The sequence below is a fragment of the Calypte anna genome, chromosome 4A (assembly GCF_003957555.1).
Source record: "Calypte anna isolate BGI_N300 chromosome 4A, bCalAnn1_v1.p, whole genome shotgun sequence".
NCBI classification, from domain to species: domain Eukaryota; kingdom Metazoa; phylum Chordata; class Aves; order Apodiformes; family Trochilidae; genus Calypte; species Calypte anna.
The window spans coordinates 39,200,139-39,223,156 of NC_044248.1; the positions used below are offsets into that span (position 1 = coordinate 39,200,139).

General features: G+C 38.5%; 1 protein-coding gene across 1 annotated transcript in view; it reads right to left on the reverse strand.

Annotated features, from left to right (window-relative positions):
* TSPAN5 (tetraspanin 5) overlaps positions 1-23,018 on the reverse strand; it is a 64,437-nt gene that overhangs the window by 6,126 nt on the left and 35,293 nt on the right. The window contains exons 2-5 of the mRNA XM_008499601.2: positions 15,795-15,845; positions 6,086-6,232; positions 4,032-4,202; positions 2,923-3,048 (exon numbers count right to left, since the gene is read on the reverse strand). Coding sequence (XP_008497823.1) covers positions 2,923-3,048; positions 4,032-4,202; positions 6,086-6,232; positions 15,795-15,845 — 495 coding nt within the window. The remainder of the gene's footprint in view (positions 1-2,922; positions 3,049-4,031; positions 4,203-6,085; positions 6,233-15,794; positions 15,846-23,018) is intronic.

A 23,018-nucleotide genomic window follows, 5' to 3' on the forward strand; every position in this document is an offset into this window, starting at 1 on the left:
CCTCTCCCAGCTCCCCACGAGCTGTTTTTGAATACAGTAAGACAATCACCCTAACTTTGGTTACCATTCTGCATTTAAAAAATCCTTCTTGTTCCACTCAGTGCTATTAAATACTTGGAACAAACAAAAGCACGTGGTTAAAAAACATTTTCAACTCTCAGCACAACGAGCTCAAAAATCTGGCCCTCCACCAGGGTGAACTCCATGTTCCAGGTGCAAGCATTCCATAGTCTAAGTAAAGGGATTAGGGAACATCTACTCTAAGTACCTTCTGCTGAAAAGGGTTTGTCTACACTGGAAAATATGCCAAGACTGCTGCTAGTACTTTCAGAGTTCAGTCTGTGCAGCATGAAGAGGTTAAAGGAGCAGTTCTACTGCAGAAGCTGCAAGTTCCTAGAGTATGTCTGTACAGATACATGCAGTAGTACCTGGTTTCTTTACAGAAACTTGGGGGGAAAGAAGAGATGGGGTAATGTGCTCCTGCCACCTATTCTTATAGGAGCTTGATAGCTATGGACAAGGAGTGGGTTTTTTCCCCCTGCTTTAGCACTCCCAAAGCACAGGTAATAAAATAGGCTATGGCAGATTTTTCATAGTGAGCAAGGGCTACTCAGTGAAAGCTGAAGCTGCATTTATTCTGTATATACAGTTATTTCAGAGTAATAAAACAAAGCAACTACTTTTGGTGTCAGCCACAACGGCAGCAAAATATTGTTGCTGGCTCATAACAGTGAGCTGAAGAAGGAACTACTCAAGGAAGTGAAAGAGGCAGCCCATCACAGCTTCGTGTACTAAACCCCAAAATATCATCAAATTGTAAGAAGTGAGAAAGGCAGCCAGCAGAGAAATAGATTTTTAATAGCAGCCATATGAAAAAAAAATACAATAAATAAATCCATCTCCTATTATCAGTTCAAGCTCCTCTAAGTGTTTCCTCACTTTGCAGGAATTATATCACAGGTCACATCCTGTCAGTTGCCCAAGCTGGATTCCCTCAACAGACCTTTAGCATTGGAGCAATTTGTATCCTTTAATGAGATGAATGCTTCTGTTCCAAAATCATAAACATGCCACACACATCGAGGCTGTTAAAGCTTAAAATCCCTTTGGCTGGGACCTTACCTACTTTCTTCTTTGTACTGAAAGGCTATTTATCAGTGCCTTCTGCTTTTAGCCCTGGAACTTGTTAACTGAAAGAAATCGTGAAGAATGAAATGGAAATAGATCATCTTTCCTAGGCCCTGCCAGTAAAAGAATTTGGAATACTTCAACCTACTGAACTACAGCAAAGTGAACTATAGGAGTTCCACTTCCTGCTTTAAACTAAAAGTAATTCCTGTTTAATAAAGCATCCCCATAACTTTTTGTAAGTTATGTTTTTCAGTCCAACTCTGTACCCTAAGGCCAAAAGGGGCAAATTTTCTTTCCCACAGAATAAACCTATTGATTACCACTGCAGTTAAGCCAATCATAGCTTGGTCACAATTATATCCATTACCTGCATGACTTCCAGTATTTTTAAATATTACTATTTTTAGCATTATGTTAAAGGCAATCAAGCATGTTGCTTCCCCTCAGTGAACAAGAATGACACTTATCTTTAGGCTTCTGGTTGCTGCATCATCCCCTCAGAAACTGCATAACCATATACACAAAAAGAGAACTTCAGCATGGGTTATGTATTTACAGAATTACTTTATACTCCTGTCACTGCTCTGGTGTTATAACAACTATATTTTAAAAACTAGGTTGTGATGACCTCTCTGTGTGGCTGAGTAGACCAAGAGGAAAACAGTAGGAGGAATCCTGAGCATAATGTAATGCTTGAGAATAACCTACTTTCCATTTTGGTTTAATATTGCACTAAAACATTTTCAGCAATGTTTGGGGCTGGATGCAGGGAACATTGGCTGCACTGCATGAGCAATGAAGGAAGCACCTGAGGTGCCCTTTTGGCAATTGCCTAACTTCAGTGCTACTGATTCATACATTAAAGGAACTCTAAGTCACTTCAAGTGGAGAAAAAGCCACAGCTAAACTACTAGATAATGCAGGCACTCACAGGCTGCTTCCTTTAAGCTATATGAAAGTGAAATATATATAGTGTTAGCCACGTAACAGCTTCCATGCACACACCCATTCCTATTGCAAGCCCTCCACTGCCAGTGAAGTTCTTTCCCTGCACTTTTGCCCTTCATTTGTGATCATGTCTGTCCGAGTAATGCATGGCTCCAAAATTTTGTGTTTGATGATCCTTAAAGGAAACTACTTAAAATGACATGAAAATTTACAAAAAAAATGTTCCTTCAAACATTTTCTAACCTTTCAAGCCTGATCTCTGGGTGACTATAGGGCAGGCAGTAACTTAAAGGGAAAAAAACAACATGTAAAGATGTTCATACCCAATTCAAGATTCTAACACAAACATATGTCAATTCTTACAGACATTATTTTCATTCATTACCATACCTAGCACAAACTTGTTAAAACTGGCTGCAGCCTCAGGACACTACATTAAATAAAAAGTAATACCTGATTTAGAGTGTCTGATCTTTGAGTTACTGTTCTTTAAGGCAGTAAATGAAATATCCCAGTCATGTTCAATTGAAAGCTCATATCCTTCAACTCATTAAGGCCTTCTGCTTTTTCTGCTTGCTAAAATTAATACATATGTTCATCCAAGCCCATGGTTCTCTCATTCTAATGAAAAGCAGCAAACAACATACCATGAAGACTTAAGTTAGCTCAGTATTTTTGCTGACTGCAGAAAAATTAGTGGTTAAGCTGAGCTGCAAGTACAAAAAAAAGACATGTTGGTGAGCAGTTAATGATCAGGAATGACTTCCAGTAAAAAAACACATCTTATAGAGCATTTTAAAACTTGAACAGCAGACCTATCCTATCCTCTTGACTGTCACTTACAGCAGGATCTTTAGTGCAGCAAGAGAAAGGGACACCACAGCGCTCTCGACTTGCATTGGAATCTGTGCAATTGAAGTAAATATTAAGGTTCCAGTCATCAGCTCCAAAAGCCCCACAGCACTGCCACTGGAACAAAGAAAAGAGATCTTCTTGACTTTCAGAACAAATAAATATCAGCATTAGTAACATGAATCATTGCTGCCAGTTTCTTTTCAGTTTTCAAAAGAAAATCTGAGATTTTCTCTGGTTTCTTTGAAACTGGCTGGGTTTTGTTGGTTTGGTTTGGTTCTTTAATTAAAAAAAAAAGACCATTCCAAGCCTACAAAATGTTCTAAAATTATCCTTTTATTAAAGTTACCCTCACACCCTGCAATGCTGCTCTCTGGAGAGAAACCCAAGGAGTGAGCTGACAGGCCTATAAAACGTTCCATAGTTCACACAGACCAACAAGCTCAGTCCCCAGGGACAGCAGGGCCAAGAGTATGACATCCTATCCAATATAATATTCCCAGGATTCTCAGTAAAACCAATAATCTCCAAGGGCTATACTGATATATAGCTACTCCTCTGGAGAGTTTGGGGGAATCTTTTCCTGGATGCACATCAGACAGTATGACCACAGTTTTCTGAGCATCACACGTTGCACAATAAGATCCTTGCTGAAGGCAGGCAGAATCCTTCAAGAAGTAAAGATGCCAAATGGCAGATTCAGTCTCTGCCAAAACATGCTGAACATGAACAAAGAATGGGTAAAACTTTCTGAACATACAAAGAATGGACTGGAGATTTCTGGAGCACTGCTGGTTTAGAGTGTTTAAGGAATGAGCCCAATGAATCCATCTATTTCAACTTTAAAAAAGGAAAAAGAAACTCAAACAGAACACACTTTTGAAAGTATTGGAAATACATCAAAAAGAAAGTAATTTTTCACAGATGTCATGTGTTTGTAGAAATTCTGTAAAGAGAGGTATACATATAGAAATAGTCAAAAGAATTATATGCCAGAATTTCTTTGTTGTTCCTTGAAGAGACCAAACAGGAAGTAAAAAATAGATAAGGTAAGTAAGTAGTAGGTAAAGTTTTAAAAAAACAAACATATTCAAACTTACATATTCCTGTGTGAAGTCTATGAGGTTTTGCAAATCAATGTCATCTCGGTATGCCCTGATGTTGTTGTTTATAAAGAAATACAGCTGGTCCTTTATCCAGTCTTTGAAAACAAATGCTAAAACGCCAGCAGTGAGCTCCAAGAAGAAAATAATTCCAAGAAACACAGAAAACTATGAATAAAAATAAGAAGGTTAAGATAATTTTGATTAATGACCAAAAACTTATTTTTCAACGCTCACAATTATGCTTAGTGTTAGGGCTTTATCTGTCCCAGTGTTCAAGCAAGTTCAAGCTATTCCAGCATACAGGAATTTTTCAAATAAAAACACCAATTTCATTCCTGTAGTACAGGAATCTTAATTATATTCTAATGCATTATTAAAATGTCAACAAATTCAAACTTTGGACATTTCACTAGGATTTTCAAAAAGGTCCAAGAGAATTCACTGGCTACTTGTCTCTGGCTACAGAGATGGCTATTTGTCACTTCTAGGGACCTCTGAAAACTCATTTTAAATTTCTATGTAGGTACTTATCTTTTCCAAAGCATAAACAACATATAGTGCCAGTGGAATGCTTTCCAAATGACTTTTTCTTTAGACACTCTCATTGGTAAAACTTTCCTAAGTGGACAAAGCAAAAGCTGGCAACAGCAGGAATTAATTAATGAGTAAGTCTGAATAGAATGTCTATGGAATTACTCACATCCACATTAAAACCAAATGAGGTTGCTATGATTAATGCAAATGCAATGGATGCCAAAGGCATTACTAATGATCTGCCACTTTCTCTATGCATCCCCACAGAGCCTACAATTTCCTAAAACGCACAGGGGTCCTCATATACTGGAAGTTCATCCCTTTTGCAAGTCTGCCTTAGTTTCATTTTAACATGCTCCCTTCCCTGTGTTTGTTCTGATACATTTTTAATTTCTCCTGCAGCTGCTGAATAGGAAGCTATTTCTGGTACAGCAGATGAGTTCATTCAGGCAAGCTAAAAGAAGCAAGGAAGTGGAGAAAAGAAGTCTAACAAGAGCTTCCCCATCCCTTTTTTTAAAGCAAGACAAGAGCAAACCAGAACTCTCCAAGTTGCTTTATAAATGCCTCAAAAACTCTAACTCTCAACTGCCTCTTCCCCTTATACAATATGTCTATAGGAGCCAAACATGTCCCTTCAAGGCAGCTGCTTCCCTGGATGCATTTTCATGTACGTATGAACACAGTTAATAGCTATGAAGACACAGCTACTATCCAGGCTGTGCCCACCTCTGGAAGTTGGTGTGGAGTAAAGAATCTTGAATTTTAACTATAAATCTAAAATCTATCTAAAATGGAACATAATACTGTTATCCTCATCTTCAAAACTCACCTGAGGAGAGCTTTCAAAAACCAGAAGCAGGCTACTTAAAGCTAGAGGTAATTTGAATGCTGAGGTATGTTTGTTAGATCAGCAGCTCCTTCTCACACTAACAGTCCAGTCCAGAGCTCAAAAAAGACAACTTCTATTTTCTTTACCTATCCTGGGCACATTCTTCTTCTTTTAGCAGAGATTTTAGGAGAGAATTATTGGGTTCAGGCTCCAATACTGACAGTAAGCAATAAATCCTTTTCAAATTATCTAAATGGTACAGAAGTGACTGCACCAGCAAGCAACCACTCATAACAGCCCTTGTCTCCTCTCTACTATGCAGGCATTTGCTCAGCAGAAATCACTCAGGTCAAATTCAGTGGTGTATCTACATTCTTCATACTCTCAAAGTTCAACATTCAGACTCTGAGCAGAAATCTCTCTTTTTTTGTGACAGGAAAGCAAAATGTTAGGCTATATCCATAGGAGAAGCTGTAGTAGATTCTTAAGGTCGATAGCTTCAAAACTTTTTAAAAAAAACCAACACTAAGCAACAGAGTTAATCAGAACATTTCTCTCACATCAGATAATACCTCCTACTCTCCAAAAGACATTTTTAAATCTGTACACAGTGAAGGAGGAACAAAGAACAGCAATGACTTGTGCCATACACCTGATAAATGCCACAGTCTCAAAGGCTACTTACAAATTTGAGAAGAAAGGTATTCTCTCGCAGAGCTCCAATGCATCCTGCAAATCCCAAAATGAACATAACTCCTCCTACCACCAGGAAGAGCCAAACTGGATCAAAGCCACCCAAGTCAGTGATGGAGGAGATATTGGACAGCACTCCCTAGGAAAGAAACAATGCCAAGTGATAGCAAGTATTTCAGATCTCAGTTGTATAAATGCTGCTTCCTTTTTTTTTTCTTTTTTTATTGAAGAGATGGAAGACTACAGCAAATAAATGTAGTAGTTTACACCAAAAAAAATAATTATTAAAATCTTTGTATTAAAAAAAAGATGAAAAAGGCAATTATGTGCAGTATTTTGGAATCAACATGTGCAATGAACAACAAAATGTGTTTCATAAGTCCCCTGTGAGAAACCCCCAAGGCATTTTGCTGCTTTGTAAATGTGAGAACTAGTCTGCCAGAAATGAGAATAGGTATTTGAACAAAACTTAACTGCATTTTAGGCACTGTATATATTGTTTGTGTAAGGAGACTGTTACACATAATGGTAGAAAAAGCAGTTAATAGCAAGAACACAACCCTGAATTTAGCATTTATGCTCAGTATTTACAAGAATTGATGGAAATTATAAGTGAGGCCCTTGGTTGCAACATTTTGCAACAACAAATTTTATACCAAGTTATGACAAACTAAATACCTGGCCAATTCAACGTTAGGCACCTACAGTGCCTCATGATATAAATAAAGTAGTACAAGATTAATCAGTTAGCAAGAAAAGACTGAAAATAATGTTAAGTCTCCTAGAAGGCCTTATGATAGTTGAAGGACTTGTCTTGGGAGATGGTTTGCACTAACTTAGATCTATCACAGAGTAAACCACATATGTTGTGTTTTAAATGTGCCAGTCTGCACAGTCTGCTTGTAATGCCATCACCTTCTTAGAAGCAGAGCTAGGGTTGTGATGCCAGTAATCTGGAGAACTACTGCTTTTCTGAACACATTTTAACCAGAGTTTGGCTGCTGTTGAACACACAGGTCACACCAAGAAGCAAGTACAAAGTCTTCCCTGTTCCAGTGAGTTTGCATGGTAACAGTTGGTTTCCTAATCCCTTTGGACAGCCAAATAGCTGAAGTATTACTATTTCTTCGTCCACCCCTCTGGTGCTGTAGGTCAACACAAAGCACACTGCTGTAGCAGAAACTTTGCTATTTGTTTCCTCAAATAAACAAAAGCTGAGTGGTTTTCCCCTGCTAACTCCTGAATGAGCAGCTGTGGCTTGAAAAGCAACAATACACACGTTTACCTCACTACACATCCTTATTGCAGAATTAGTTCTACATCCTTTTCCTGTTCGTATCCCCCTTGCTTCTTCAAATAGCCCCAAAAGAGAACAAATTTTGAAGGAAGTTATCATAACCTCATTTCCCAAAGTTGTTAAAAGATCATCTTCACACCTCTGGCTTTATACTTGTGGGGGTTTTTTGTTTGTTTTTTTTACATACACTGTTTGGATCACCCAGAACCCACAGTCATGTAATCACTATCTCTAATATAGTACTCCACATATGCTGCAACCACTTCTGTAGTTTCCCAAGCAAAACTTACAAAACAGTATGCAAAGCTTTTTAATTTTGTATACAACAACGCACTTGATAGAGTACACACACATTATTACACATGTGCATTATCCAATGCACACACCAAGGAGACTTCAAAAAAAAAGGCAAATTAAACCTGACTATAACTCAATCCTAAAGTACAAACAATAAACCAACAGCATTAAGTACTTTCTCAAACCAGATTCCTTTTGCTCTTGCTACAGAAGGCTATTGCCTGACAGAAAGGGATGAAGAATTCAAAAAAATAATATGCTTTTTTAACTTTCTTCCTGTATTACATATAGTAATAGTCTTACTGTTTTTCATTAAAAAAAAAAAATATATATATATATATATATATATATATATATAAAGCATGATATAACACAAGAGCCAGTATTGCATTGAAGCAGACCAGTTGGCACATCCTTGTTTCCTAACTAGTAATAAGATGGTACAAACCAGTCTGAACTAAACACTTATTTGTCTAAAGACAAATAAATCAACACTTAAATCAACTTCTAGACTGGAGTGTAGTAGGGTGAGAAACAGCCACTGGAGAAAAGAGGTTGCCTTTGTATTATTTTATTTTCTAAAAAAAAATTTAAAAGTAAACAAAACAATCAAAAAGCCCCAAGAAGATTTATTTCTACATTTAATCAAGTCCTTTCTATATGAAGAAGTAAAATTCAAATGAAAAGAAATCCAAGTGAACATTTGCAGACAGTGCTCTTAGAGAAGTTGGTCAGAATACCAAGAAGTGTTACTGAGAGGAAATATACCACTTGGCATTTGTTACACTTTAATTAAAGCTGATGACAGAAGTTAGTTAATCAGATGTATATTGCTTTTCCTATCATGTCCTTTCCCATCTTACCTGATTTTCCAGCACTATTAAGCTCTTAGCACCCTGGCATGCCACATGTCAGCCACTTGGCAAAAGTCACTCATCTAATAACAGCCTCCTACAGGCTTCAAAACCTCAAGTTAGTTATGATCTACTGAAACAGAAGTAATAGAAGAAGCAAAGCAAGCTTTATCTGCCACTGTTTTAATGTGCACCTTTTTCTACTCCAGGTGTGACACCCATAATCCCAGCCTTGATAAACCCCCAATAATATACTCCAACAGCACAAGGCATATACTACATAATTCTAGTTTGTAATCTGTGTGATCTCTGGGTATGAACCCCAAGTTGTCAGGATTCTGGAGAGGCATCTCACAACACAATCTTCAGAGAGACTCTGGCAAAAATAAAAATTAAAAAAAAAAAAATAAAAAAAATAAATAAAAAAAAAAGCTAACAGCAAGATTGACAAACAAAAAATGCTCTACAGTTCCAGTTAGAGATGCATGGAGGTAGTCTGATAGAAGACTGCTGCTCACTGTTGAAATGCAATTTTCCAGCCTTATTTTTTCCTGGAGACTTACAAATAAGCTCCCTAAAGAGCAACATTTCAACGTAAAGCTTCTTTTTCTTCAGGCAGCAGGGAATAGTATCTCGCTTTATCCTATTAAGAAGACCTAAACATGAAATCCTATAGGCACATGCTTTTCCTACCCACTGCAAGTCTCTAGAATGCCTGCTACCAGCTTATTCAGCCTGCTGTCACAGTACTCAACATTTTCTGTCTTTGATGGCTACTTCTCGGGAAAGTTTGACAGAGCTGTACAAACACCTGGGAGTGACCAATTCTGTCTTCATCCCATCTTTAGTCAAAAACAGAAGAGAATGCTTCCACAGGTGCTTGAGCAGAGGATCAGGAATCTCATATTCTAACACTGCATCCTCCAGCAATATGTTCCAAATCCTCAGCCTGATCAATCTCTTTCAGCATATACGGTGTCTGCTTCCTGACTGATCTCTTCCATCAAACCATGACCCAAACAAGCCACCTGTAATCTGTTCAAGTCATGCTTCATAGAACTGCAAACTGTTTTTCCAAGCAACACTACTGCAATTCTCCACTCCAACCTTTACTGTTAAATACCTGCAAGCACTACTGAAGCTTCAGCACCTGAAAGGAGGAATACTTTTTTTCCTAAACCTAAGCATGGTTATTCTTCTAGGTTACACACTGTCATTATTTGAACAGGAGGAACTAAAGAAAGAGAGTTCTGGGACTCTGAGAGGGGTGGAATGAAAAGAGAAAGGATCTGTTCTTTCCCATTTTCTGCCATACTCTGTGGAAAATCAGAAAGCCTGCACCTCCTCCCTCTTTTCTTCCCCCTGTAAAATGGGAATCCGGATGTGCTGTCTGTTACCACCAGCTTGCCACCTGCTATCAGGTTGTGTGTGGTGTGTGTTTGTATTCTTTGTTACTTTACCCTTTATGTTATTTCCTTCCCCTTTTATTAGCGACATCTGTATCCAATTGTTTCCAGTTTCCAACATAAGGCCTCCAGTCTTTATTACTCTTTTATCTTGCCTTTCTGGGGGGGGGATAGAAATGAAATCTGCCATTAGGTTTGTGGCCCACCCAAACTGCTAAACCATGGCACACTAACATCAGCTTCTTGGTAGTTCAGGCATCTGTGTAATTTTATTTGGCAATAAACACTTTGTTTGTGCAAAGCAACATCCTCTTAACTACTTCTCACAACTGCATCAATCCAGGGCTCTGCTATAGTCCCACAAGGAGAGCCAGCAGGACATGTTCCCTGGCTGATCTCCAGCTCATCTGTTTGTTCTGTTCCCCCACCCTCAATCGCCTGCTCTACATTGTAGTGTCTGGGTTATTATTTAACCTTTTCATTCACCACAAATCAAAAGTTATTTGGATCACGAAGCAAAAAAAAGCATCATCCATAACTGAACTAAAATCAATAATAATGAAATTGCAAAAGAGGTTCCTTTATTTGTGATATGTACCTCACTTCAGTCATTAAAATACAATATAGGCATGGAACAGGAAAAACTGATCTCCTATTCCTACCCCACTTTAAATTCAGGAGAGCAAGTCAAGTGAAACAGTAGGAAATGCTCTTTTCTTCAACAAAAGAGCTAGGGAGAAGAGGTGCTGGTTGTTCCTTCTGCCACATCAAGAAACATGAGACAACCCAGCCAGACTGGCCAGAAGCTCCTGCAGAACTGCAGTGGCCTCTTAGAGGTACCTGGGCACAGGCAGAGAAACTGCTAGAGATGCCTGAATCCAGTGACAGATGCTCTGGTGTCATTCCAGGTTTTTTTTCCATGGCCAGAGCCCTCCAGCCTGCAAGCTGGACCTTTTGCATAGCTCAAGGAAGAAAAAGCCATAAGAAAAAAGCTGGTATTTAGACAGTAACTTGATACGGCCCCTCCTGATTTTACAGATGTACTATTAGTTGCCTTTATTTCATCAGTAAAGAGTAAAGGAGAGACTTAGAAGTCACTTAGAAAATCAGTGAGGGTGTATCCCTCATCCCTTCTCCATCTTGTACTCTTCCAAGTCACCAGGACAATTTGTACCATTTTCCAGAGGAAAAAAAATATCTCTGACTCCACTGGTGCACATCTCCATCAGGTCAGCTCCTGAAGTTCACTTAAAGGGATCACACCCCAGCTATGCTTCGGTTCACACCAGGGAAGTCTCAAAGCACACAAACTGGATTAGTTTCAGATGAGGATGTGCCCCTGAAACACAACTCATGCTCCAATTACTAGCAGGCATTCAGCCCACAAGTTCACACCAGGACTGGGCTGAAGAAAACTCAAGCCTTTCAAAACCTGTGGAGTGTGTAAGCGGGGTCTTCAACACCATTTCCTCTCCTATTGCTCTACACTACTTGCACTCAGCAGATGCAGCCTTTGCATGCTGAACCCAGAAAGTTGCTTTATTTTTTCCAGAATATATGGATGCCAACACAAACATCTTGGCTGGAGAAGTGTCCCAACGTTGGCATATCTGTACAATCTGATCATTCCTGATTCCCAATGAGGTGAAATAAAAGGAAATCACAAGTGCATTAACCAGCCTGTGCTTGTGATTAGCGTAGATAATCACTACAGTCACCTTCAGGTCTCAGATGTGTTTCCAGAAGTCTGCCAGGCCTTTGTTTCTCTTATTTCATAGGCACAGTAGCACAACTGCAAGGTAAGAGAGAATGGCACCAAGTGAAAGCACTCTAAGCAGCAACAATTTTGAAAAGCTGACCCAGTGATGAGAATTCGAGGCATCTCAGGCCAGAGACAACTCAGAAGAATCATTATTCTGTGGAAAAAAGATGTGATACCCTGTGAAAGGATATGGAATTTGGCCTACAGAGTGTGTGTCAAAGAATAGGACTCAACACAACAGTCCCTGTGTTAAAGAAACACCACAGAGGGCCATTAGAAAGTAAAAAGAAGAAACCAAACACCAGTAGGATGGGAAAAATCAGCTGCCTTTTTTTTTTTTCCCTATTTGCTCCATGACAGCAACAAAACCTCCTCTCCTGCAGAATCCCGTTAGTGGAGAGACAAAAAAAAAAAAGCAGATGGTCAGAAAAAGATCCAGCAATACAAGATCTTCTGAAACATTTCTTCTTTGCAAACAGGATTGATAAGCCCTTTCACAAGCTCATCTTCAAGACTTAGAATCACTGGCAAACAAGAACACAAGGGAGTGAAGTATTTATTTTCAGATGCATGAAAATATGCATATGAAAAATGTCTCTTTGTTAGTCATAAAATCTATGCAGTTTCTCCATGCTTTTCATCTGAATGAGCATGGGGAACAAAACAATAGTCATTGAGACATGCCAAATTAATTCCAGTCCAGAATTCTGTTTCTGCAAGCAAGAAACTGGTGGGAGATGTTTACAAATCTTATTTCCTTGATTTTTGTTGGTTTTGCATTTCCCACAGCAGCAGAACCTTATTTTTCAAGTGCCTAGTGAAGAACAACTAGCTTTCTTGGCATGATGAAGCAGAGTTCACTAGGTAAATAACTAGCATAAATATATCCAAGATACAGACTTTTACATTTTCCAGAATTAATGGTTCCTAGGTGTTGGAACACTAGTAAAATTATTTAAGAGGCTTTTTAGGTAATGCATCTTTTCATAATGAAATTAAAATTTAATGCAATGGTATTATTATTCCTCCCTCTCTTCTCCATTGTTGTGAAATTCACACAGACACAGGCCTAGCTTAAAAGCAAGATATATGCTTTGGGTATCCTTCAGCACATAAGGAACCACAGGACATGCCAAGAGTTTCCTTGTTGGCAACTGTTTTTAGAAGAATTATGTGACAGACATGTATGCACAACAACTCTGGAGTGACTAATGCATCATTCCCTCTTGATGCTGCCACTCACTGAGCCAGTGAAAGCAGCCAGAACTTTTTCTGGAAACACCCTTAGTTTTCATTTGGGGGCAAGGAAACACAGACTCGGTCTGATAAACTGGGACTGTTTCTATATAGAAATTCCAGAACACCAAAGCAGGCTTAAATCACCATGCACTACACTAACAGACACAGAGGTACCATACTGCTACTCCAAACCATGTACAACTTGACTGCTGAGCTGTAGTATCTTCCAGTTAAACCAATTTAACAAGAAAAGCCTAGGAACAAAACTTAGGTTCATAATAAACCTTTTTTCTTCTTAATTTCAGTTAATCTTACTCATGAACTAATTCTATTGGACAAATTTTGCAAGGATCTTCATATCTTTTTCCCCACACTTTTTCCCCATATCTTTTTTTCCCTTTAGTATCTCTACCTTTGCTACCTCCTGCTTAAAGTGTACTTCAAAACCACAGTCCTACGAGGCCTTGGAGGACATAGCTGCAATTCATCACTTAGGCTCACTACTCTTGAACTGAAATCCCTTATAGGTAGTGAGACAACCAGAAGGAAGTTATTTTCCCAAGTACCTGCTGGCACCATACCATGAGCACTCCCAATGAGCCTTAAGACCATGTTATTTATTACATACAACCCAGGCAGGAAACAAGACATTTTGTACTAGTCTAGTTCATCTGAAAACATCAACAAAAGAAATTACTTCATGTGGTTAAAAGAGCCAGAGAAATATAAGCATTTTTCACAAAACCAGTGCAAGCTGATTGGGCTTAGTACAGCCTCTTTATATGTTAACAGTATTCATGTCATTGTTGGGCTGGGGTGGGAGGGCAGGGGTGTAGAAATCAGCTGCAATGGATGAACTTTTTTATGGTCCAAGCTCAAGTTTAGAAAGCCTGAAAACACTGGGAGATTGTGAGCCCCACAATGAGTCCATGTATAGATTGCTTTATTCATCCTCAGAGTCCATTGCCCCCACCCTGCCCCCCCAGCTCTCTTTTAGGTTCATGACTCAGAATGCTAATTGCCCAGTTTTTGTTTAGGGCTGGCTGACTGGCTGTCAAGCCAATTCTATTGCCTTTTTGACAAATGAGCTCTTTTGCCTCCCTGTAGAGCCTGTAAGGAAGGTCATGAGACTGTAGAGTGTGCTTTTTTTTTTTTTTTTTTTTCCCCCAGTTTACAACAAAGTTTAAAGAGAAGAATTCAAGCCAACTTGGCAAAAAAGATAAACTAGCCACCAAATCTAGCCCAAACTGTTTCTAGCCACCAGCAAACAACTTTTTACAGGAACTCCTGTAAAATGTGAATCATTTCTTTAAACCATCATGTTTAAGGTGGCCTGGCACAATCTCTTTTTTATCTTAAAAATTTTTTGTGAAGCAGCAGCAGTGTATTCAAGTTGATGGCCAGGGTTCTAATACAACAGTGCTGAATTTAAGCCACATGATTCAAGACAGAAGGAAACCAAAATCATCCCCACCACCAGATCAGTTTAGAGAAGTCCTTCTGAAGACCCTTTCCCATATAGAAAATATGTGAAGCCTGAGGAACCATAACACTCTCAATCTGTAGGACTGGCATATTTTAGACTTCAAACACAAGGCAACATCTTTTGTCCTTTTACCTGATACCTAAAGAGGAATCATTTCTGTTACCTACTGAAATGTTACCTACTTTCTTCTAGAAAGCCACTCTAAACAAAGTTAATCTCTATGGCTACAGACAGGCATAAGTTCTGCAGCATTCTCAGAGCATTAAATATATTTTTACATCTTTGCTGAATTAAATAAAATCACAGCACCTTTTTCCAAGATTACTCAGGCCACTCAAAATGAGTATCATATATAAATAAACACATGGGTGTACACAGTATAAGTTTAATACTACCCCATTACCATTTGTATTTATCTACATCCAAGGCACATGCACAGAGAAACAAGAATCTAAGTTAACAACTCACTTCTGAACCAGCAACATTTGTCCTGAGTTTTTTAGTGGCAAAACTCCAGTGCTTCCAATGTGTTATTTGTTCTGCTGCAAGTGCCAGTAATTATGCCTTAAGTGAATATCAATTCCTAACTTACTTAATGTTTTCCATTAAAAGAAGGGGGAAAAAATTATGTAACTGAATGTCATGGCACCATTGTTATCAGCCAAGTTTCATTATTTTCAATCTTCTGAACAAAGAAAAAAGGGAAAATGGTTTTAATTGGAGCTTGTTTTGTATATTATGTCTCCATATTTCATCTTCCCAACTTCTGCAGCAAACTAAAAATTAGACTCTGGTTCACAAATGCCTTTTGTTTCCTCACCCCCTCTTTCTTCCCATTTCCAAGCTGATTTAACAGCCTTGCAATAGATCCCATTCCAGTGGACAGTTTTATTTGCACAAGAGAAAACAGGAGTTACTCTGTCTCAGGTTTGGCTTGAGTTTTGGAGTTCATCTTGGTTTTGTTTGGCCTTTTTGTTTATTTTCATCATCGATTGCTTGGTTTTTTGTGTGGAAGGAACAACAATTAGTGTGTTATGTTACTGCAAACCTGAAGAAGCTTATTGTCAGGAAGCTGCCCTGGGAAGCATGTACCCTCCCTCTCCATTCTTGGGCAGAGACACTGCCAATACTGCCTTCTGTAGAGTATTCCAGTATCTGAGCTCCAGTTGGAGTGTGCATGAATTAAAATGGTTATGTCATGTTCAAGTGTGAGATGAGCCAAGGTTTTATTTGACAAGAGAAGCTCCATTTTTTTCAATAGAAACTTTGTGTGCATACAGAAAATGTGTAGCATATTATGCTCCAATATTTCATCAGAAAGAGAGAGAAAATATGGAGTTTATTGCTACAGTCAACTTACCTTTTCATTCCATGCCCACAGTCCAATCCCAAGAAATGCTATGCCAAGGAACTAAAGGAAAAAGAAAAATATATCAGAGCAGAAACCATAAATGTATTTTTTTTTTCTTTTTTTAAGCATATATACTGACACATCCTCCTGGTGGGTAATAAATTTTATCAGGACTGCAGGGGCTTACTGAGAATTTTAAAATATGTTTGTAATTATTTACTACTCAACCGTTGTAACTGGAAGAATGTCAAACATATGAATAATACAAATGCATTTTCCCAGCATCAAAGCAAGCAGGGTGCTTTTGGTCTTTATCAGACTCAAAGCAAACTCCCCAGTTGAGCAACAGATTATTTTCCTGTTGTATTACCACCACCTGGCACAAAACACCTGTCCTCACATCTCTTTCCCAGTGAAGGTTATTACAACAAAGTCCTAAATACACAAGTATTATCAGTTTTAGCAGTGCTATTCACAGAGTCACAGAAAGCTGTTTAAAAGTAATATAAGCCATGACCTCTTGGAGAAAAAAAAAACCAATCTAAAAGAGTAAGAATTTTTACAAGCTCTGAAACCAACACTTTATAACCTAATACTGAGTGCTTCTGTATTTCACAAAGTCACAGACCCTTTCTCCTCCAAGAGATTTAAATGCACTGAGCTCAAAAGACAGTCTTTCCCCCATGATGCAAAAAGGAAAAGCACCTGTGATCATTCTATACCTGTATTCTACATTCCATTGAATAATTTAGAGTGCATCATCCTCCCTCCAAATACTACAGGGTTTCCAGGCAAAACCCACATCAAGTAGCAGTGACATGTACAGAACAGGCAGAATAAGCACTCTGTCTCCCAAAATCACCACTGTGTATGTGGTAAGACACAGAACCAATCATGCAAAATATTTTAAAACACATAGTAGTTGTCTCAGCACATCTCTAAATGTTCAGCTGTCCAACTTTCATTGTTATTTAAAATGGAAGTGCTGGCTAAAAAGGAAACTATATTCACTCTAGTTTCAGGGCATGTAATGAAATGTTGCTCAAACTTTCAGTTCTGATTTTCTTTGTGTTTTCTCCATGCTGCAGTGTACAGATTTATTTTGGCACACAGTCTGCTTTCTATTATGATTTGTGAAAACAGCAAAGCATCCTAATGATTTTTCTTTTGCAAAACAGAAGTGGTTTTCTGTTTAGAAGTGGGAAGAGGCAGGAATAACAGCTTAATCTTTTCCAGAAGATACTTCGCCAGCTTCAAGAGTAAGATTCATTCTTCTTTCTATGCACTTATTTTCTTAAGTGGCAATTTTAGATTTATACTACAAGAATATCTGTAAAGCACAGCTCACTATCAAGTGGAATATGCACACAACAATACCCTGAATTTCCCTGACACCCACTGCATCTCTCCTCAAAGTGTGGTTTTCCAGCTGACCGAAGGACCATGCATACTACACCCAGCCAGCTCTCACCCAGAAGCCCATTTATACCAACAAGAAATGAGATGCTCCTTTTGACTTGAAGAATCATGACTGTAAATTTAAAAACCACCACACTACAATATTCTCCAAAGGGAACTGCCATAGGTTTGGTTAATATATTAATACAAGATAAATGCAAATTCTTCCTAGCCGGAAAAATAGAAGTGTTGATCAAGAAAGTTTTATTTCAGCAGTCTTAGCTGTCTATGCAGTAAGGACAAGAGATGGATTTAAGAATGTCAGTACCCCTTCCTGTGACACACCACAAGTCAAAAAGGTTTATCTGACTGGTATTGAGACTGCTTTTTTTCTATGGTCATAAAACTTCCCAAAAGAGTGAAACTCTCCTGACTGCACTGATTATTTGAAACTTGAGATAAAGCTGTACAAGTTTCCAAATGACTTTCAGACAAATACAGTTAAGTTGGATATTGCAGTACCAGGCTCCTTTCTTACACAGCCAACAGCACCAAGGATGAAGGAAGAGGAGTGAGAAATAAAAAGCTATGTTATTAAAATCCATCAGCTGTATTTGGAAGCAGCAAATTATTATTTATGGAGAGGTACAATACATCATTTTTTGCTAATAACTTAATATTATCTTGAACAGAATAAGCATTAAAGCTAGACTGAAATAATTTGATCAGATAAAATGTATCTTAACAGCCATAAAAATCAGCTGCAAGTCTGGCTCAGATCCACTAGCTTTATTAAATTTAATTCAGTCAAGTGTCCTGGTTCTTCACCAGAAGTTGGGATTTATGGATAAAATTACCCCATGGGTTGCAAGAGACTTACAGAAGGCTACACAGGTTTCAAGCCAGACTGAGCTTATCTCATTTCACATATTGGGTAATGAGCCTGTACTCTGCTAAGCTGAAACAGCTAAGAAACTGAGATTGTCAAACTGAAAAGAATGAAGGAAAAAACCTTAAAAAATTGTTGCTCATTGGGAGATTTTAATTAGGAAAAGATCACTGGATGCACACTTATGTTGCTTAAACAACTTTCCTCAGCCAAACTCTACTTGCATTACTTGAGACAAAATACTGAACTAGGCAGGTCATCAACCCAGCCTCCTATAACCATACCCTAGAAATGCCCACCCTGGCAAGAACACAGCCTAAGGGAATGAAGCAATACAGAAATGCCCCCAGTAATCTCCAGTGGCAGAAAACAGATGTTTGTGAGGAGCCTTACACCTCTCACCAGGATTAACCTTGGATTTTCTTGAATATTACAAGAGAAACCCCTACAAAGCCTAAAAAAAGAGTTGGAAGTGTTTAGCAAAAATCTCTCTACATTTCTGCTGTTAGAACCAGAAGTAAGACAGGACACACATCCTGTTTATTTTGCAGACTACTGATATCTCCAAGACAGTCGTTCTACTTGCTTGAAACCAGAAAAAAATCTTTTCACATCAGCAATATGTGGGGAGAGGGCAAGATGGCAAACACATCATCTCAGTTAAGTCTGGAAAATTGCATTTACATCCACAAAATTATTCCAATGAGTAATAAAGGGCTGAAGTTTTCCTCGTTATCTACAAAACACTCCACAGAGAAAAAGAGTCTCAATTCTTCACAGGCATCGAGTAAGACCATTCAACCTAACTGTAAAATGGATCAGAACTGATCAGAACTGGATCAAAATCATCTGACACCTGTGGGCCAAGCAGGACAAAGCTGCTTGATGTGCCACATGCATAAACCAGTGTGTGCTCATGTGTGAGAAGGAAATCAGGGCACCCACCCAACCTCAACTTCACTGCAACAAAAGGAAGAAGTAGCAAAAAGCAGCATGTCAAAATTGCCCAAGTTCAGAACCATTTGGGGGTTTTTATGAACCCTGTATTTAGGCAGTGTGAAAACCTGCCCTCACTTTGAACTGCCACAAGAACCCTGCACATGGTGTTAGCAAAGAGAATATGAGCACAGCTTGGGAATGCAAGAGAGTGTTTTAGTGACAAGCACAGCAGTGATGGGGACAACATGAAGTGTAACATTTCACATCCTGAAATCCAATCAAGAAAACACAGGACCCCTGAGCTTTCTATATAAATAGAAAGCAACACTTACAAGTTTCTACTCTCAGTCCCAGGGAATCATTTTTCCTGAAGCCACTTCCTCTGCAGCACTCTGTGCTCAGACTCACTCCAGAGATATTTCAAAGTCAGAATCCTCCTTTCTTGAAAGTATTTTATGCCAAATCAGCCTTTTTGCTTTTTAAGCCGGGGCAAAAAGGAACTTAAGTGTCTGCCTCAGAGCACAAAGGATTTTGGTTTTGGTTTTGTTGGGTTTTTTTACAGGAGCCCTTAAAAAGAAAGGGCACCAAAACAGAAATTGCAAGATTCAGAGTTTTATCCTTCCCTTTATGCCACTGCTGAGTACCCTGCTTAAATATGTCAGTTTGCATTCTTTAAAACAAAACAACTAGGACATCCTCTCAATTCTCCATTTTTAATCTGGACAGGTATCACAGAAAAGGATGGTACCTGAAGTTTGCCCTGTTCCTTCTTTCAGTCACCCCAGTTCCAATGACTTTTCCATTCTAAACACCAAAGGCTGCAGCATTTCATTTTCATGTGGCTAAATTTACGTAGTAGCCATGGGAAAAGGAAAACTGCTCTGAGCATACATGCACATTTACATATTTATGCCAACACTTAAAGAATACACTCTCCTAAAGTTCATTTCTTGTTTGCCTTGAGACATCACCAACAGGAAAACACCATGTACTACAGTCAGTGAGTGGAGATGCTGAGTAGGTGACTACTTAACACCAACAGTCAGATATAGACTGCATACAGACTAAAAGACATCAAATCTATTTCCATTTAATGTGCAGCTTTAAAAAAAAATTAAAACTATATTTCACAGATAACTCTCTCAGAAATACCTTTCCCTACTAATATAAAATGCACAGACATGGAAGAAATGAGATACTGGTTCCCACACATTTTGCTCAGCTGAATGAGAGACACAACCAATTTTATACAATCATGCAAAGTAGAAAAGCAGACCTGAGAACACAATGAGGAAAGCTGTCAGCTCTACCTTGCAGGACTCTTAGCATGATGTTTTCTAGTGAAAAATCAATCAACTATGACCCTAATTTTCAAAGCAAGGTACTGTGGTTGCTAATGTATCTTTCATTTTCACCAGTATGGAGTTTTCCATTTTGTCTGACAAGTAAACAATACAATCTATATACCTTCCCCCCTCAAATGCACAGTCAGTTGCCATAATAATTCTTACTGCCTTCTCCAGTTCTTTAATTACAAAAGCAAGACATCTGCTTTCTGTTACTGTTGCTCTATGTATTTATTTTATTGCTTTCTGGTGGTGCAATTGTAAGCACTGCCAATCAGCTTGGAGCAAGAGTCCCTAAAGTCTCTCTCCTCTTGTCCACAGAAACTGATATACTGGAAAACAGAAAAAGGAAGATGAATTAGAACCTATTTCCCCTGTTCCAACTTTTGAACAATTACTCCCCTCAAACCTAGATAAAATAAATTTAACTCTTTCCAAGCCCACAATGAGGCTCTCTAAACTCAAGTCCTGCTGTCCAAAGAAAGTGTTTGCAGCAATTTTTTTTTAAAAGCACACAAAACTTATACATAGCAGTCACTTTGTAAAATGCTTCAATAAAAGCTCTTGAGAGCTTAAAGGTTTTGCTTCTGTGACATCTAACTGATTTCCTAAAACCAGTACCCTTTTCCTCATACAACAAAAAAAATAAAAATTAAAGAGCTTGAAGGGTATATGCCCCACAGAAATATTTTAAAAGCCTACAGAGTTGAAGTAACATCACCATTCACTGTCACTTTGGAACACTCATCTTGCACAGATCCTATCCTTTCTCTTCTACTCTTCCTTACAGTCTCCATTGTAGTTCCACTACCCATGGGTTTTTCCCTGCCTTCACTTCTGAACGACATTAAGTGGTCCATGTCCCTCTACTTTTCCTATCCAGCCCTGCTCTACTCATCAATACTATTTCATCTCTACCTCTATCCTCTCCACTGCAGCTCCTCTGCCTGAAGTCAGTTTCTATTTTTAAAACTATCCAAAAATTATGTAAGTGGTGCTGTAGCAGTGTCTGAAAACAGTGTGGGCTTAACACACAACCATAAGCAGCACCAAAGTGCAAAGTGAAAATACGAACTGAAAAGAAAAAAAAAAAAAAAGCCAAACTAAATCTGAATTCCATGTCCTGTACCAGTTCCATTATCATTTCCCTTAGCCAATCTGACAATGCAAAGACTTAACGCTTCTTATTCTGGCCTGTAAGTAAAAAAAAGAATGAAGGCAAAGCAAGCACGTTCTGCTTCAAGCTGGGGTGAAACAAATTGTATGGAAGCAGTATTGCAAATGAGTCATTTTCCAGGTTTGCCTTGCTGCATAGTGCTAGCAGCTTCTTACCCCAGAGAGCAGCAAGACCTCCTTTGGCTCTCCTCTTCCCACTGCTGTATCTCTCATTTGTCCCAAATCACCCTACCTGAGCTTCAGGCTATTTAGGTGCAGCCCTACCATGACTCTTCTTTATGTTCTTTTTCTGAAGGTACTGTTCCATTAAAAGCAGGAAAAAAAAAAAAAAGCACAGACAGAAACTACAAAACAGCATACATGAAATTCTCATCATGAAGCTGTTACAGAAATGCTCACTTATTTCAGCTACTACAAGTTGTAACATCTAAATCAGGCACTTGACAGGACCTGAGCTCTTCTTTTTCCTCAGTAACAAATGGGCAATTACATTGCCTACACTATTGATTTGAGTAGCTGAGAACATAAAGAGTGCAGAGCCAGGAAACACCAACAGGTGAGATGTCAACACAGCATGAGACTCTGCTCAGAATTTCCTTCTTGGAAAGCAGTCTCGGATCCTAACTGTGCTCAGAGCATACAGACAGGGAGTCCCAAAATCTTTAATCTCTGCTACACAAGCTGCCACATCTCAGACCCTTTCAATGAACCCTACTCTGAGATCAACTCTCTTCACTTTGAAGAGAAGCAAATGCATGAGAAGGCATGAAACAACTGAACCAGTCTGCACAGAGAGGTGAATACCACCAGCTTTACAAACTCCAGGCAAGCAGCTTCATCCAGCTCTCCTACTTAAAAAATAAAATAAAATAAAATAAAATAAAATAAAATAAAATAAAATAAAATAAAATAAAATAAAATAAAATAAAATAAAATAAAATAAAATAAAACACATTTTTAAAAAAATATTTTAAAAATTTAAAAAATCAAACCAAAACAACCCACACAGAAAAATGTGTGAATAGAGAGCAAGCAGTGAATACATCCCCAGCCTACAGGTGAACGCAGAACTTTTCCCAACAAATTCTACAACAGCTTTATTGCCTCTTACCTTCACAAAATGTTCATTCCTGTTTCTTTTTTAGGCATTCCCCACAGTAAGATGTCAAAAGCCTTTTACAAAAAAACTAGTAACACGTCTGTAGAAATCATAGCTTGAAAATCAGAGAATGTCAGATTAGAAGGGACTTCAAGGATACCTGGTCCACCCCTTCTAATATTATTATTTATATCTGTTCTATCATCCCATAGAGCTGAAACTTAAAGCTTTTTCCAAAGTGGGGGAATCCACCACTTCCCCTGGGAGACCATGCCAATGTCTGACTGTCCTCAGAGTGAAAACTGGACTTGTGGTCGAGAGATTACACACAATGCTACAGCTGCAATATAGCTTGAGGGTGTTAAACTTATTCTAATCAAAGCATG